The sequence below is a fragment of the Malaya genurostris genome, chromosome 2, assembly GCF_030247185.1.
Source record: "Malaya genurostris strain Urasoe2022 chromosome 2, Malgen_1.1, whole genome shotgun sequence".
Classification (NCBI taxonomy): Eukaryota; Metazoa; Arthropoda; class Insecta; order Diptera; family Culicidae; genus Malaya; species Malaya genurostris.
The window spans coordinates 304,773,333-304,791,298 of NC_080571.1; the positions used below are offsets into that span (position 1 = coordinate 304,773,333).

Genomic DNA, 17,966 nt, shown 5'->3' on the forward strand with positions numbered 1-17,966 from the left:
AGCCGGCTACCCAGAGCAATAAACACATGATAACATTATTAAAACATTTACTAACAAAGTATCCTCTCCTGTGATGCATGTGGGAATGCAGAGGATTCCTCGGTTCTTAGTAGCAACATGCATCGAACTAACAATCCTTTTCCTCCCAAGTAGATCTGCATTCGGACGTGGCCGGCGTCGGTATTGATCAGCATGCATGGTTCAATACAGTTTGCACAGTGTGAAACAATGTGTTATTCTAAAACATGTTACTTCAAAAAATCATTTTGCAATCTCAATTGGTCCAGATCAATAACGGAGTAGCAACACACGGGCGGTCTCTAATGCTAATGCTAATGCAAAAATACTTGGACTAGATTCCCAAACTAAGTCGCATTTAACCAATTCATGTATCCACCCGTTTGTATATTAAGTGAAGAATCATGAACGATTTTTGTGGCAAATTTTTATTTCTCCTTTCAGGTAACTACGACAGTCCATTACCATAAATTAGATAAAACTGCTATAATCTTAAGTAGAGTGAATAACAATCAATCGTTGAGGAGATTAACTTACTATTATGTACATTCTTGTACATATGATCATGTGAATAAAATAAACACTTAGCCTTAGCCAAAGTGGTATTTCGGATCATTTAGATCTGACTTTTTGTTCCGGAGTTATGGGGTAAAATGTGCCACATAATGAAAATATGTGTTCTTACTTTTCGCATTGATGGCGCGACCGAATTTCACAAACTTAGATTCAAATGAAAGGTCCTGTGGTCTCATACGGAATTCCTGAATTTCATCCGGATCCGACTTCCGATTCCGGAAATATAGGGTAAAGTGTTAAAAAATTTATACCATCTCTGAAAAGGGCGAAAACCGTGCAAAATTTTCTAGATCGACCTAAAGTCTTCTCCAATTGATAGTTTTTATCAGTAGACGGTCAAACAAACTGATTTCGGTTATTCTTTCAAGAATCGATGAAAATTATATTGAAGAATACTACAGTATTATATGTGATAGTATGATTGATATAAGAAAGGCATCATTAAAACAGGTTAAAACAGGCTTTTATTCTTAACTGTCATTTTTGATTTATCTTGCTGGCAGTGTAGCAATGACATCCACACCAATCGAGCAATGACATACACCCCAAACGGGTAATTAAAAACTACAACTGAACAATGACATACTACCATTTCTTTCTTATGATATCAAAAAGGTTGTTGTTGTAACCAATCATTTAGTAGAACATAAGTGCCTATTGCAATAAATATTTCTTTTCTATTAGCCTCTTTGGAATTTGCCACGATGTAACGTAGTTGAATATATTTATCATATGGGAGACTATAAATTAGAATTAAAGTATACTTTATGGTTTGTCTTCGACTCATTAGTGCGTCGCAGCCATATTGAACTGTTATGCCGCTATGTCCGTATGTACGGAATCAAATTGCATCACAAGAAAACCGATCATCTCCAAAATTTCAGAGAATGAAATCAGAGATATTATCAAACTTTTTCCATGTTCGTTTTATTCAACTTCAATACCTAGCACGAACACTTAACGCTACTCTTAAGGTCTTGTACATCGTTGGGACCAACATTTTTTGCTTGGAAATTCATGTATTTTCTTCATATCTTCCTCCGATTTTACTCCTTAGGATTTTTCCACAGCGCCTGCTTCAGAGTGGCCCAGTACTTTTTAATTGTTCGTAATTTCAGTTCGTTCTGGAGGTTGAAGTCCACGAAGTTATCCTCATTAGCCTTGTACCACTTCATAACATCATTCGAACGATGGCACGAAGCCAAATTCGGCCAACAATTGTGTGACCTTTGAAGTGGAAGTTGATCATCCCGGTTGTCACAAACGGAGTGCTTTCCATATGTGCAAGTTACCAGCGAAATCATGCATTTTTTGGCAAACTTTAGCTTTTTATTCTTTCTAATATGTTCATCACATATCTACTTCGTGACCTTTCATTTTGTAATGGCAAAATACTAATTCCTACTAAATCAGAACAAAATACTTGTATTGTTTGAGAGAAGGAACATTTCTGCACATAAATTTCCTGGTTGATGATTGCTTCCTGGACATTGTTTCCGACGTTATCTCTATTTTCAGCTTTCAATTTTCCCCCGATCCAGTCTTTCTAACTGCCATCAAACGTTCTAGAATACATATATTTTTTATAACCTGTCAAAAGCTATTAAACTCTTCGGTGAGCTCAATGATTTAAACATACGGATAAAACTGTAAAATTAATTATTATGTTAAATCAGTAATGATTTTTCGAATTGCTACAACCAGTCTTAATTTTCTACAATTGCAATTTTTTAATACACTTATTCCCTTGTTTAAAAAAAAATAACAATTTAGAGACTGAGAATTAAGTTATACGTGTGCCAATGTTATCCTAATGTGTGCTCGGGGACAAGTTGTTTTTGTTGTAACCAATTTGCTATTTGATTTGCACATATTGAAGTAGTTGAAAAATATGTTGTTTTTAATGCTGTCTAATGTCAAAAACAGCACAAAGCAAAACAAAAATCGCAATGGAAAATCAACCATTACTTACTTTAGTTGAAATTCAAACGCGAAGTTCGCTTATTATACGTTTGTAAAACTCGTGAAGAGTAAGTTTTGAATGATAGTAAATTAATGTTTATCATAACACTAGTTGTCAGAATATTAATGCGATGATAAATTAGCTACATCTTTACTGCTCTGGTGTTACAAGAAGAAACGATTGATATAAAGTAGTGCTGTGCACAGAACTGATAGACGTTAGAGATATTGCAATTAACAAAACGTGTTTAACCAAAATTAGAACCCAGTGAATTGTATGCGTTTGAATTTTGGTCTTAAAATCAACTTGATTCTCCATCGTGAAATGCACGTTAATGAATGAGCATCATGTTATCTTCAAGTCATGTACAAACATTGTATGAACAAAGTGATTAAATTGAAAATGTTTAATATTCATTCATATAATCTGTTGAAACTGTAAATTGCAATGACTCAAAAAATAAAAATCAGTGCATTCGGTTCGACTTTTTGTTCGTAAGAAATATAGTGGTCACAATTAGAAAGTTTCGTTGACACCAGCACTACTAAAAGACAGTATATTAAAAACAAAAATAAAAATTGTTTCAATGAATAATTCATTTAATATAAAGCAAGGGCTGAGAAAGGTTTTATCATACCGATAGATGGAAGGTAATATCATTTTTCTGCTTCATTAAAAATAATACTTGGCTTGATAGGATATGAGTGTGATCCTTTACCGAAAACTAAAAATTAAAAATAAATTTTAGCAACACAGGATCCCATTGGACTTTGAATTGATATACTAGTTTTTCGCAAATCAGTTACCATCATAGAAATCAATTAATTTGATGCGTTACTTTCCAAAAAATCAACAATCATTACTTCAGTGAATAAAAACCGTGTTTCTAGTCTATTTTGCTATTATGTTGTTACTGCAGCAACATTAACTTTTATTTATACCGTCATAATATAATATATTATTTATATTAAATATTACATATTTTTTATATATCTTAACATATCGAATTTTCATTTAAAAAATCAGAACATATATCAATAAGGAATATTTTATTGTCATTCAAAATCAACAATTTTGCTTAAGTTGAAATAACTAATCTAAAACAACTAAAACCGATTTGTTTTTCAACTCACATAACTGTTAAATCAAAAACAAGATCGGTTGTTGTAACTTATTATTATTATGTTTATTGAAATTGATAGGTCTTTTTTTCAACCAAAAAATTTGTTGTTTCAACCATCGTTTCTGTTGATCGAAAAACAAAAATGACAGTTTAGAAAACACAACAATCGATTAGTTTTACCAAATTTCAACCAATCAAATTCAGATAATCAACAAATATTTTGGTTGTTTCGCGATCGTGAGAGGTTCCGTGTGTATCGAGTTCACCGAAATCGGGCGATTGGAAGTGTATTTTACCGTAATCAGCGATTATTCAACTTTACCTTTTGGTTTGAAAAAATCTGTAATATAGCTTGTGTGAAACTGATCGTTTGGAAATAGTTTATAAAATTTAGTAAAATAAATTACATTTCCTGAGAAATCGGTTATTCTGATGACTACCGAAAATTTCCGTAAAAAAATTGTCGCATATCCAAATCAAATCGTTGTCTGTATCAGTTGATTCGGTCACATTCAACAATTTTCCAACATGTTGTGCGAGTAGTTCGTATTTTCGTGATACATGAAAGAAAGTTCAGCGCGTTTCTGTTCTTGGCTCGATTCCATTTTCTCAATTTACATACCTTGCCTAGCAGCTATAGTTCTGGGGTGCCCTTTGCTGTACCAAACATACGTCTCCATATAACTAGGGCCATGGCTGCTCGTCGCCAGCCAGTCAAGGTACGAATGCTTTGTGGATCGCTCTCCATTTCTTCTTGTCCCTGTTGGATTAGATGTTCACAACTGAAGAAATCACAAAATCCAATAGTAGAAATGATACTACACACATCACATTTAAACGGATCTTACCCAACCTTTTCATGGGAAAATTAAAAAAAAACATTGCCTACACAATCGAGTTCTACCTGTACGGGAAGTTATCATCTTTGTAAGTGTTTTCACCCGTGCATCGGACTACAATATCTAACAAAGCGCGACCACACCGGCGTGAAGCCGCGCACGGTTCATCGCCAAGGCCGGCTGAACTAGTTTTGAGTCGCTCGCGGCTTCTGAACAAACATCACTTTGACGGTCAGATCAGTTCATCAGATCGTGTTGCGTCGATCGGTTGTGTCGCCAATTGTTCTGTTTCAAATTTAGCGATTTTTTTTTGCAAATATACGTGTACAAATTGCTGTGTTGTGGACGGTGCGCAAGATCAGTGAATCTCAAATAGCGTCGGTAATAATTGTAGGACGATCTTCTGAGGTTTGAGCGGAGTGTCGAAATCGTTGTCAAATCGAAATTGTAACCATCGAATTGTGTAAAGCCCGTTGTTGCCGTACTGTGTTGGTCAAGTCTTTTCGCTTTGATCATTGCCCTCTTCGTTTCGTTTTTCGGTTTCTCCAACCAATAACTTTTAAACAAAAGTGAGAGACAACTTGGATGTTGCATTCCTTAGCTCAAATTTTAACTGTAAAAGGTTTGACGAATATCTCTGTTTGCAAACGATTTGAAGTTATTAATTAAGAAAACCTAACCAATAGAACGAACTTCATGAAAACCTTTATGACGAAGCAAGGGTGGCATTTCTCAACTATGCTAAAATGACCTTTCCATGCAAATGTTCATGCAAACACCGTTTTGTTAAGGGTTTCGCAAAGCATAAGCAAGAAAAAACGATTAAAACAAGCCGATGCATCAATACTCAAACGGGGCAATGAACTACCAGAACTCGTTAGCATCGTCTTCTACAAATAATTTGTTATGCTTGGAAATAAGCCGGATCGATAAAAAATTAGCGTGATTGTAATTCCTTGGGAAAACATAAACCTTGATTGAAGGTCCATTACTTATCCAACGATACACGATCAAACGCCGGTAGTGGTGAAATACTGCGTGATATCAGGTCGTATTGAGTGAGAACGGCTGTTTGCCGACTTGATCGTGGTAAGGATTTCTGTGAGCAGCTCGTAGTTTCGACTGTTTACGGTCGCCTAGCGAGCTGCCGTTAGTGAGAACGATGATTCGGCTAATTTGCGCACTGTATCAAAACTGGTATTTTATTGCATAATTTTTTTTTTACGTGCGTATGCATCCGCAGTACAGTTTCCAAACGCGCTTATTAAAGTCAGAAGTGCAGGTCAAAATTGTCAATGTCGTAATTTTATTCTCATGGCTCGTTTGCTTAAGCCAATTCAAATTCAAATCTAAGCTTATATTAGAATTATGGAAAGATTTACTAATGAAGTTATACTCATACACGCTTTTAAATATTCATTAGGATCAAATTATGTAATTTCTTTTCATTAGGATCAAATTGTAATTTCTTTGTTGCCTTTAAGAAATTAAAGATCATTGAATAAAGCCAATCCAGTGAGAAATAATCAGCCGTTTGTACATGTCATGTAAATATCATCTTAAGGAGCAAGACTCTTTGCAAGCGTATGAGTAATGTCAACAATGTGTGCGTAAAAACTTCTTTTCCTGATTTTAATCAATAAATCTTCCATATGGTTGAAAAATAAACCAATCGGTTCACTCTGTCTAAAATTGCAATTCAAGAAAAGCGAACTGCTTTTGTAACAGAAAATATTTAGTTTTGTTTATTTTATGTAGCGCAATCTAATACACTCAAATAAAAATTCACGTTCGATTCACTTGAAAAATCACGTAGAATGGTTTCAAATGTCAAATTGAATATTTTACGTGACGAAAATGAATGTTATACGAACATCCCCTAAAATGAATATAGTCATCACATAAGGTTTACGTGAATTGACCAAACGTCAAACAATCTACGTGAATTTCCAGTGTGAAAAACTCGATTTTGAAAATGGCGAGCAGTGGCCCTCGAAGTGTAAGTAGTGTAAATATTTGCGAGAAAAGTTATTTAATTACAATTTTTTACTCCATCGACCGGACCATTCCAGTATGAAAGTTTCCATGTGTTCAACTGGACCGAGCGCCTGCGTTAGTCCGTAAGATTACCCGCTCCTGCCGAATGCTTCAAACAGGCCGTCGGTATAAAGCTAGAGACACTGGAACCATGTAATGCGACTTCAACCTGCATCGGTAGTGTTGTGGGAGTTCTTGGATCTCGACTTCGGCTTCGGTTGGATGGCAGTGACAACATAAACGATTTCTGGAGGCTTGTCGATTTGAGATACCACGACGATATTAGTTGCTTTTTAAGCGATTGGAATTATATGAAAATTTTCTGAAATAAATGTTTTATATTTCATGGCATTTTTCATTTAATAGATTTAATTTAATAGATTATCTAGAATCTCCCTTTCGACTTCAACCAATATATAAAATAGTAATTTTTTGGTATCTAAATTTGATATGAACTGATAGATGAATGTGATATGAACAGTACATTACATTTTACCTATGAAACACGTAACTTTTACTGGATTATGCATTAAACAGCTTTTAAATGTCAGTCCATCAAAACCTACGTGAAAAGTAGGGTGGAAAATATTCACATAACTTTTCACGTAACTATAATATGATTATTATTTTGAGTGTACAAATGCATTGAAGCAGTGTTGCTAACTTTTTTATCAGGGAATTTAAATTTACATTCATAAAATGTAAGCAATTTTCCATCAAACGTTGGTTAAAACTTGATCAAAACTGATATTTTATCCAAAATGTCTGGCTTAAAATTCATTTGAGAATAAATTATTGTTAAAAAAGATTGTTTGAAACTCAATCGTGCAAGCCACTTTGATAAACTCGTTGCACTGCATATATGAATACATAGATCTATGACATACGTACCAAGTAAAATGTACGTAATACACAAATTACCAACACAAGTTAACTTGGTTTACTCTTGATCCTTAAGACTCGATAGTATATAGAAAAGCAGACAATCATACAAAAACGTTATGTGGTCGCAGGCAAGCCAACTATCAACATCCGCCTTTAAAAGGATTTATAGGCGAACTATGACAAATAGGGTACACATTTTAACACCGGATCAATTCCATGAATGCTTTTTAATACACAACGGAAATGAATATGTAACACCCATTTTCAACAAGAGGTGCGGTTAATTTCGTCGACAATCGTTTCGCTGGAAGCGATTTCGTCAGAAGTCTGAGAATACACCTAATCAAATTTGGAGAAAGATTTAACATTTGACTCGTTCGGTGAAATTGCTTTCGCTGAAATAACTCGGACCCTTTGACTATAGACTAGTTCTCAGTTAAATCGTCTGGAATTTGATTCAGAATTCAGTATAGACATTCAAATGGATTCCGAATCGTATGCAACAACCAATTCCAACTCGGATCGGTTAGAAACACAACTATGAAATATTCAATGTCAACTTCTCTTTCTGAGCAGCCTGGCTAAGAATAACACTACGGTCCATCTGTCCTGGTGGTATAAGTCCACCAAACAGGTAAGCCGTGTGGCATCCGGTGGTATTATTTTAACCAAGAATTGTTCAACTGGTTTCCTACTCCATGTCGTAAAAGGCCACTAAAACGGGAGCTCGCAAGTCAAGGTGTATTTCCGTACCGATGACTGAATGACTACAGGAGCCTACAAAAGACAGTCGTAAACGGAACATTTGTGGGCTTTGCCCTTGCGGAGCTCAAAACTTCGTGTCACAATTAGACTGACTAAAGACTGTCCCAGAAAGTATGGACGCACTTTGATTTCGCTGTAAATAATTCACAGGTGTTAGATATCCAAATTCAAAAGACTACAACAACAGAATATTATTCTCAACATTTACTACTTAGCCATTGTAGACTAGCTGGGGCACCTTCTTGCGAACGTTCCTCATTAAATTCCGTACAGACTTCTTGGCGACAAGTTTTGCAAATCATTTCCAATCTTTTTCGAACTGTTGAATGGTTTCGGCTGCCGAGACATGTTTCCTAAGATGTGCCTTCGTTAATACCCAAAATTCCTTAATTGGTTGAAGTTGTGGGCAATTCGGTGGATTTATGTCTTTTGGGACGAAAGTGACTTTTTTGGTAGTATACCATTCTACCGTTGATTTCGAGTAGTGGCAAGAAGCAAGATCTAGCCAGAAGACAACAGGATCCTCGTTTTTGCAAACATTCCTTGATGTATATTTCGCTGTTCATTGAAGCAGTGGTGATGAAGGGTTTCGAAACCTAACCACAGCTACAAATTGCTTGCCAGACCATGGCTTTCTTACCAAATTTTTCGACATCAATCGATGTCTCGGACTGGTTTAACACTTGCCCTTCTCGCACCGTATAATATTGTGGTCCCGGCAAGGATTTGTAATCGAGTTTCACGTAGGTTTCGTCGTCCATGATTATGCAGTTCAAATTTCCAGCAAGAATCGTATTGTACAGCTTTCGAACCCTCGGCCTGATCGATGCTTCTTGTTTCGGACTACGTTTTGGTTGTTTCTGCTTCTCATAGGTTCGAAGATTCAAACGTTCTTTAGCACGAAGAACATTTGACTTCGAAGTGCCCACTTTTTTGGCCACATCCCGAACTGAAACCTCCTTCTTTTGCTCGAACGCCTTCAGTATACGTTTATCCAACTGAGGGTTAGCAGGACCTTTTTTTCGACCCGTTTTCGGTTTATCCTCAAAGGTCCGAACTTCCTGATTGCATTTCGCACGACTTTTTCACTTACTCCTTCCATTTTTGCTATCTTTCTCAGTGACAGTCCGCGTTCTGTGCACCATTTGTATACAATTTTTCGACGTTGTTCTGCTGAAAGTCCACGCATTTTGAAACAAACTAATGAAAACGAATAAACAACTGCACAAGTGGTTAGAGAAGAGTGTAAACAACAGGACGAAGCTATAAAAATTGACAGATTCTGGAACATTGCGAAATGGCAGCGATTTTTAATTGCGTCCATACTTTCTAGGACAGTCTTTAATTATGCCTTCACTTAGTCAGTCTAACAGAAAATATGTCTATTTTTTGGCATATTTGTCGTATCACTAACGCTCGCTTATTTTTTTTTTTTTTTTTGACAAAAAACAATACATTTGACGTAAAAACCAAGAAAAGACAGTACATCGACATTGAAAAAACAATACATTTTAAAGGGCGCCTTTTTCTAAAAATAGTGAATAAAAAACAAAAGCAAATAAATTTGATCAGCTTCTTACGAGGAAAATAGATTGAAAAAATGACATGCGAACACAACTATGTAATGAAAATCACGAAAAAGCCAGGACGGGACTTGAACAGGTCAGAGCTGCAAATTGTCAGTCATGTCAAATGACCTTGACAGACTGACTAAAATCATCGTAAACTGTAATCGGTACGGTCAAAGTGTCTGTCAAATGAGATACTCGATTGTTCTATGACCAAGTAGAAGTATACTCATTCAAAGACAGACGACTTTTTTGTTTTCTCTCTCATTCTCCTATTCCCTGTTGAAGTAGAAAAATTCCATGAGAGTACTAACATAAACATAAATTGATAAAGTTCATTGTTCTTTGCAAAAAGTCATCGGACTTCGGAGTTTATTGGTGTGAATGAAATTAATTCAATGTTTATGCTGATTGATTAATATTTAGTCACATCGTAATCAAGCAGTGACAGGAGAAATGAAGATAATATCAATCGCATCGGCAATCAATGAGCGTCCTGGTGAGTGTAATATCAAGAGATTTAAGTTATGACAGATCGGCTCTCAGACACTCAATATATGATGAGCTTTCCTATCTTCGTCGTGCAAAGTTGTTAGTTGATAGTGACATTTAGCTGCTCTGTGTAAATTGTTTTGCCAATTATACTATTCTGCATGTGAAACACACGAAGAAACAGACTAACTGAACAAAAGAACCGAGCATGTTCAGCTGTGTTCGGGAGCCACGGCTACGGGTTCGAGTCTCGTCTCTGGGGTAGCGTTTTTTGTTCTTTTCATAACGCAGTTGTAGTCGTATATCATTTTGTAAGTCTGTTTTCCTCGTTCGATACTGATCAAATGTAAAACTAGCTCAATACGGCTCTACGCCTTAACAAGACAAATGCAAATAATTATCAAATGATTTATTTTCAAAAGCTCATTTATTTTTATTTCCTTTTAAGGGCAATTTTAAGTTCGACAAAAACTAAAAAAACACACGAATTATTCATCAAACATTTATTGAGAAGCGTATGATTATTTTGGTTGAAACATTTTGCTTTTTTTAATCATCAAGATTTCGCTAAATTGTTGTGATGCGCTCTGAACAAGAATGTGTAATGAAAAAAAATGTTGTTTGCATGTACTTAGATTCACATACACATTCGCTACGTATTGTCACTGTCCTTTCTGACGTTTGTACTACCACTAATCGAAAATCGATGCGTTAAAGATTTAAAATTCTGTATTAATTTTACTGTTAAAAATACAGTACATTTCAGTGTAAAAATGCAGTACAAACTAAAATACAGTACATTTGAAAGTAAAAAACAGTACACAGTATTTGAGTCGAAAATACAGTACAATACTGTACAATACAGTACGGATACGAGCGTTACGTATCACCGAATTTCGCCGAGTGATGACTTCATATTCTTCATATTATATGAATGCCAGTGAAAAGCCGGTAGAGTAAATTCGTTTCTCTTTGTTGCTCTCATACAATACTTAGTTGTTTATAGTGTTGGTTCATCAGGCTGCCAAGCGAAGTATGATATCCTACATAATCTTGCTCTTCTCTTTTGAACAATGACGATTATGGGTCGTTCTACAAAGCAAAAAGCTTTTGGTAAGGCTTGTTGAGATGGCTACGTAATTCTTTCAAGTATCAAGTCCGACGAGACTGTATGGACAGGATTATAAGATGGATGATGCAGTTGGGATTTCACTCGCCGTTGAAAATTCGGATGCTTGAAATTATCAGTCATCAACTATTTCGGACGAGTTGGCTAGAGCTGGTACCACGAATGAAAGATCTAGCTTTATCACAGTCAACTAGTTGAATAAAGTTGACTGGACATTGTCAACGCAACCATCACATGGCTATTATTCAGCGTGATGAGTTTAATTTTTGTGATTTGTGTTAGTGCGATTGCGTACTTCATCATCTGATATGTAACTGTTCCGCATTTACGCAACTACGTATCCGGGTTTTTGGTTCTCCATATATGGTTGAATCTGTGTATGTTGAGCTAAAATTGAAGGATATTCCTTCGTTCCTCACCAAATATGGTAAGAAGCAATAGTCAGATGTGTTCATCGTTCTTCCTGGAGTGAATGAACCCTTTCTGTTTTTACCCAGAAAGGTTTTAGCAGATTGTTAGGCATCTCTTATGCAACAACCGATTCCGACTCGGATCAGTTCGAAATCTGATTCGATTTGTGAATTATACGAATCAAATTCCAGGAGATTTAACATGGATAGAACTGCTAAAATGTAACCGCATGTTGAGCCGTCTGAATTCTCTAAATGATCTGTAAATTCAAATGAATTAAACTCAACATTTGAGTAGATTTGGCTTTCGCATTTAGTTCTTTCATTACATAATATCATCATATGTAAAAAACTACGCTTTAAACATATAAAACGGAGCCACTCGGAAAACTTAATTCTACCTGAGAATATATTGAGTAAAAGATTAAAAAAGTTTGGCAATTTACAAGGTAACCAAGTAAGAAGTAATCATCGTCATGTTTAACTGTAGACCTTAAACATTATTTTTCCAGCTTTCATCAGTTTTCTTTTCATTTTCTTGGAATACTGTCAGTGCCGAATAGTACTATTTGAGTGTCGTCTGATATTCTTACAATTGTCCGATTTCCATCATTTATCCGTTCGAGCTCGGAATATAGAATTATTTTAAAATTAATTATGTTTAGAACTATTTCGAAAGCACAACTAAGCGTTGATTTAAAATAACATTCCTAAAGGTTGAAAACTAAATGCATTCAGTCTCATATCGGTCATGGATTTAATAAAATTTTCGATTCAAGTTTGTTACTAATAATTTACTTGTCATTTAAGTTCAATATTCTATTTTCTGTGTTTTGGTGCTGATCTGGAACTGTACCTACAGGCATCAGTGATGGAAATGGAAAACAGACATTAATGGAATGCACAAGAAAGCAAATACGTTCTGAGAATATAGGCTTCAAAACATATTCCTTTTATTGCCCCTGTCATTGAGTTTCGACCTCAAATGCTCAATAGAATAGAGATCCGCGCTTTTATAGGCCTTTCTAGCGGTTTGATAGATGAAAAAACTTTCCGAGAAAAAAAAGGATAATGGTGCGTTGGGATCTGATATTATTAGTATTTTTGAAGATTTGCATACAGCAAAGATTTCGTACGACGTCGAGCCAGATTGATGACTCCTTACTCCGAACTCATTCACTAATGGTGACATACAACGAAATATGATCTGGGATATCAGAACGAATTGGCTCAAGTGGCACGTTCCTCTGGTTATGTTGTGCTCTCAAAGGCTTTTACACAGGTATAAATCCATTACCGGTACCATGATCAAGAAATTATAAAAATCATGAAACATGTCTTCTTATGAGATCATGCCTATTACTGATGATTCTATGAGCGATTCTTGTCATGAGCAATAACTCATTATTTTGCTCATAGAATCATCAGTAATAGGCACGATCTCATAAGAAGACATGTTTCATGATTTTCATAATTGCTTGATCATGGTACCGCCTACGGATTATTAACCATGTAGATGTTCCTTGACGTGCTGTTTCCACCTTTTGATCGCCTCACTTACGTTTGTTAACATGCTCCCATCGTTTTCCCTACGTATCTCGGATTTGCGGGATGCATTGAGCTTCTGATAAAGTTTACGTGTTTCTTGAGCACGGCACAGCTAGCAACATCAGTTTGTTTCAGTCACTCTAGGTACCGAGGTGGCCGAATATAGTTTTGGTAGTGGTTAGAGTCGATGTTAGTACCACGACAGGTCCTGATATCGCTAATTTCGGAGAAGGAATCTAGGGTTTTGGTTACAAGTAACCGTTACGTACATTGCTGTTATGAATTATTTACATTTTATCTTCAACACATCAGTGCATAGCAGTTCCAATTGAACTATTCGGTGTGTATTGGAAGTGTTATCCATCAAACAGAACATGGTCTGTCTGCTGTGGTATCTCCAGGTAAACCATACCGTTTCCGTTCGTCTGCCGGTGAACGCTGAACTTCCCAATAGCTTGTCTAAACTCGTTTTCCTAGCCGACCTGAGCGTTCGCTCAGCTGTCTTGAACAACTATCGTACTCACGTTTAAACTGCGCGTAGAATATGTTCTTGTGATCGTCAATGCTTACAGCGTGTGGGCTATGGACGTTGATTAAGCTAAAGTTAAAGAACCGACCTTTGATCCTCAACCTGCTCACTCCTTCATTGGTCGACGACCACCTCCGAATCACGCGAAAGTTGTTCTCTATTCCAGTGCTCTACCGTAGCTATGGTAGATGGAATGATTACCTCTGAACGATCGCTCCATTGATCCCTTCAAGCACAACTCCTCCAGCGCTACGATGCCAAATCCGCAGCCGACCAGTATATTGGCGAGTGTGCGAATTAAGAGATTGCAGTTCCACGAACTGAGCTTCCAATGGTTGGTCTCTTTTTGTCACTGTGGTCTTCGTCGTTCCGGTTCGTATTAAGTACAATTCAGATGGTCAGTCTCCTTCCGTCACCGTTACCGAAACGTCAGTGTCCGTCATAAGTAGTTTAATATTTTCTTTGCTGGAACGTTCACACGTGCCGGACGTCAAAACGCTTTGTGACCGTCACGTTGTATGTGAATGTCTCCATAAGAATTACATTCAACTAATTTTGATGGTGACGGAAGATGACGGACCGTCTGAATACTGCTTTATTCTACTGATCGTTCGATGACAGACAATCACGAGAAAAGGTCCTAAGTGCAAATGACAGTTTCTCGTTGTTTACTTTCTCTTTCGATTAATACGGTCATACCGACAATCCTTTTCTCTAACTCTTTACATAAAATAACGACTAAACCCATCGACTTTCCTTCTGTAGTTTAGAAATTGTGGGAAAATACAGGGATATGCCGTAATAACTGAGAGAGTATTTAAATAAAGAAAGTCTGTCAGTTGCACTTGGGACCTTTTCTAATGTTCATCGAGAATAGTTCTCGTTCAAACTTATTTATCTAGGAAGCCAAAATTTCAATTACTCAAAATGCCACTGAGCTTTGAACATAAGTGGAATGTTCGTCGTGGAATATAACCATTTTTAACTCAAGAAGAACCAAAATACCAAATCGTACAAGTTGTAGAGTCCAGTAAGTGTGAAATTTACAAAATCGGATATTGATATGATATGTATCCATTTCAAAAACGTCAGTGTTATCCGAGAACTAAATTGTATCTCTTCTTCAACCAACAAACATTGCGTGCAATGCATCCGCTATGTGTTGACAATGTCACAATGCGAATCAAAGGATGTGATAGGGTGGTATATTGGAAAGGAATGTTTTAAATGTCATACCGAGTTTTTGATTTACTACTATTTCTCGGTAGAATTTTCAAATATCGGTGCAATCAACCAGTGGCAGTTTCTCTATGTTAACATTCTCTTTCGTCAATTGCCCAGCTGTTTCCATTTAAATAAATAAAAAACAAAAACATTCCAGAAATCTTAGACTTTCAGTCTGTACTAAAAAAATAATCAAATTCAAAATCGATATGTAAAGTAAATGAAAAGAAACTGTCACTTTATTATTCAGGCATGTCAAATCAAAAGTACTCACTAGTTTCAAGTTCATCGTGGACTGCTAAGACCGGTACATCGTTAACCTACAATGGTAATCGATACATGCAAGTGCGATCATTTAACGCTTTGTTTTGCTACAAACCTTTCGGTACCGAACAAAACGCATGAGGTATCTCCGTGCAGCAGCGGTAGTTCTAGAGAAACCCTAGTAATGCCACAAATCATCAAGAGTGCTGTTATGGCAAAGTGAAGAATTGCTAGTGTTAACTTGAAACTGAAACTAACCCAGATTCGAGCTTTCAAACTTTTACGAATAACATTAGTTAGGGTGGAAACTGGGTTGCTTTCCATTTCAAATGAGAACGATATTTAACGCCTACGGAGTGGTTGGAAGGCGGTAACACTCGCACTACTACGAGAACATTAATAAATTTATTACTTTAGTAAAATGATAAAAAATTACATTCCGATTCCGATGAAGGATATTAAACATTGGATGTTCAATTGTGATAGGTTTCACCTTTTCGAAATGAATTATTGAACAAAAACTACAAAAGCTCACGATGAAGTGCAAAAAGAACTGCCTATTCATTCTAGTTCTAGCAAGAACAACTCAAAAGTGCTAACTTCTTTTTTCTGCCGTTAGCTGTACTTGCCGTCTTGCGTTGGGAAATATTCACTCTAAGCTACCATCATATTTTACCCAGCAAGGCCACTTGTGTTGTGGTTGTGCGTGAGTCGAGCATGAGCATGAGAGATAGAAAAAAATATCAAAACGGAACCAGCTCCTGACATCGGTCAACTTGCCTTTGCTCTATCTACTGCGCCTCGGTGGGTTCAACATAAATACCGAGCTCAACGACCGGTTTCGTCTAAACTAAGCAGCCTGATCACAGTCAGAACTTTCTGGTTGTGCAGTTCATTGGCAGAATAATTACGGTGTTTTGGATTGCAAAATTTATGCTCCATTTCGGCTCGTTGAAGGTGAGTAAGTGGCAACTTAGTAATGAACTCGGTGGAACGGGTTATTGACAAGCGATCGAAAGGGCAATAAGCGATGCGAAAAGACGCCAAGAAGCCGATCAGAACCGGCAGCCAGTGCCTAACGCGTTCAAAGCGGTTTATTTGCCAGTGGAGGGGGCCAGTAAGCCATCCGCTGGAAATAGTCCGTGCAGTGTTCTTCTACCAGTTATGTTCTGTGGTGCTAACCTATAATTTAAAGAGTGTCGAGTCAGATATTTTCAAGAAGTGATCAGTCGCAAAACGGTAATGAAAGGGGCAGGTCAAGCAGTGTGCCATATCAGCTAAATAAGCCAACGTTTGAAATAGTGAACAGTGAATCCGATCTTCGCATAACACATGCCTTCAACCATGAAAAGAGTGAAAAATCCAAGTGAGTAAATATCAATTTGAAATGTTCTAATGATTAATCTTGAATTGATTAGATTTCGATTGTGAGTCCAAAGGTTACACGTTATTTGAATCTAAAAAGCTACAGCTAAATAGCTCGATAATGATTGAAAATTCTTGTACTGATGATGATAATGATACGTTCCCTAGTAAGTCAGTGTTTTATTAACATTCAAGACGTGATTCATACAATTTCTAAGATTGTTTTCCTTTGAACTAGGAACAATTTTTTCGCAATTAACGTCACTTACGTATTATAGCATTAAAAATGATTGCTGGAACTTCAGAAAACGATGCTTCAATTCAAAAGTGTTTCAATTTTACCTATTTTTATATATATAAAAAATAGGTATAGAATTCGCTCAAACTTTCGAAAATTTTTCCGAGGCCCGGAGGGCCGAATGACATATACCAATCGATTCAGCTCGACGAACTGAGCAAATGTCTGTGTGTGTGTGTGTATGTGTGTGTGTCCGTATGTGTGTTGTCAACTAAGAGGTCGAGATCTCAGAGATGGCTGGACCGATTTTCATCAAACTAGTCGCAAATGAAAGGTCTCCCCGTCACCCAAAACGCTATTGAATGGTTTTGAGATCGGATGTTTACTTTTTGAGTTATACAAAGTTTTATGTCAAAATTTTCAGTTTTTTGACAGTATCTGTCGTAATTGACCTTGAAAACAGAATATGTTTTCAGACTTAGATTCCGCACGGTAATACCTATCCAACAAGCCATAGATTGTTAAAATCCGTCCATTTTTAACGGAGATATCGAAATTTTTCTGTAAGCGACTTTTCCCCCTATTCCAGCAGTAGGAGTTTTGAGCGCTGTATGACAAAGAAATGCTTGGGAGCAACGGAAAACACGATTTTTTATACTGTTACATACAATTGTTTCTAAGAACCAAAAGGATTGTGTACAGCATTCTTTTTCATGACATTTAGCCTCGGACCGATTTTGGCACGGCTCGTTTTTGGCAACATAATCGTTCGAATATGACATATATAAACCAGATGATGGCAGAATTTTTTTTAATTATTTTGTTTTAAACTACTTACAGCAATAAATGCTGGAACAACATAACATCCATATACCATTCGAATCAGTTCGTCGAGATCAGCAAATGCGTGTGTGACAAATAACTTCAATTAATTTTCTCGGAAAATTTCTTTCCTACAAATTCAGATTCATACGAAAAGTCGTATGCTCCCAA

At 36.5% G+C, this 17,966-nt stretch overlaps 1 protein-coding gene and 2 long non-coding RNA genes across 14 annotated transcripts in view; 2 read left to right on the top strand and 1 right to left on the bottom strand.

Annotated features, from left to right (window-relative positions):
* LOC131430906 (endothelial lipase) overlaps window positions 1–17,966 on the top strand; it is a 43,560-nt gene that overhangs the window by 4,563 nt on the left and 21,031 nt on the right. Inside the window, exons 1-2 of one of the 12 annotated variants that reach the window (XM_058596172.1) lie at window positions 4,767–4,900; window positions 16,566–16,736. The exons of 2 other annotated variants lie outside the window; for them this stretch is intronic. In XM_058596172.1, coding sequence (XP_058452155.1) covers window positions 16,703–16,736 — 34 coding nt within the window. In that variant the 5' untranslated portion in view covers window positions 4,767–4,900; window positions 16,566–16,702. Of the gene's footprint in view, window positions 1–4,766; window positions 4,983–13,829; window positions 16,737–17,966 lie in introns of those variants that run through there. 9 more of the 12 variants (XM_058596173.1, XM_058596178.1, XM_058596177.1 and 6 more) reach the window with 9 other exon arrangements.
* On the bottom strand, window positions 3,720–4,626 carry LOC131430908 (uncharacterized). Its single transcript, XR_009229584.1, has 3 exons — window positions 4,507–4,626; window positions 4,088–4,440; window positions 3,720–4,020 (listed from the first exon to the last, which is right to left on the bottom strand). It is a non-coding gene; the product is annotated as an uncharacterized LOC131430908 (long non-coding RNA).
* On the top strand, window positions 5,096–6,902 carry LOC131430909 (uncharacterized). The gene is made up of 2 exons (XR_009229585.1): window positions 5,096–6,518; window positions 6,592–6,902. It is a non-coding gene; the product is annotated as an uncharacterized LOC131430909 (long non-coding RNA).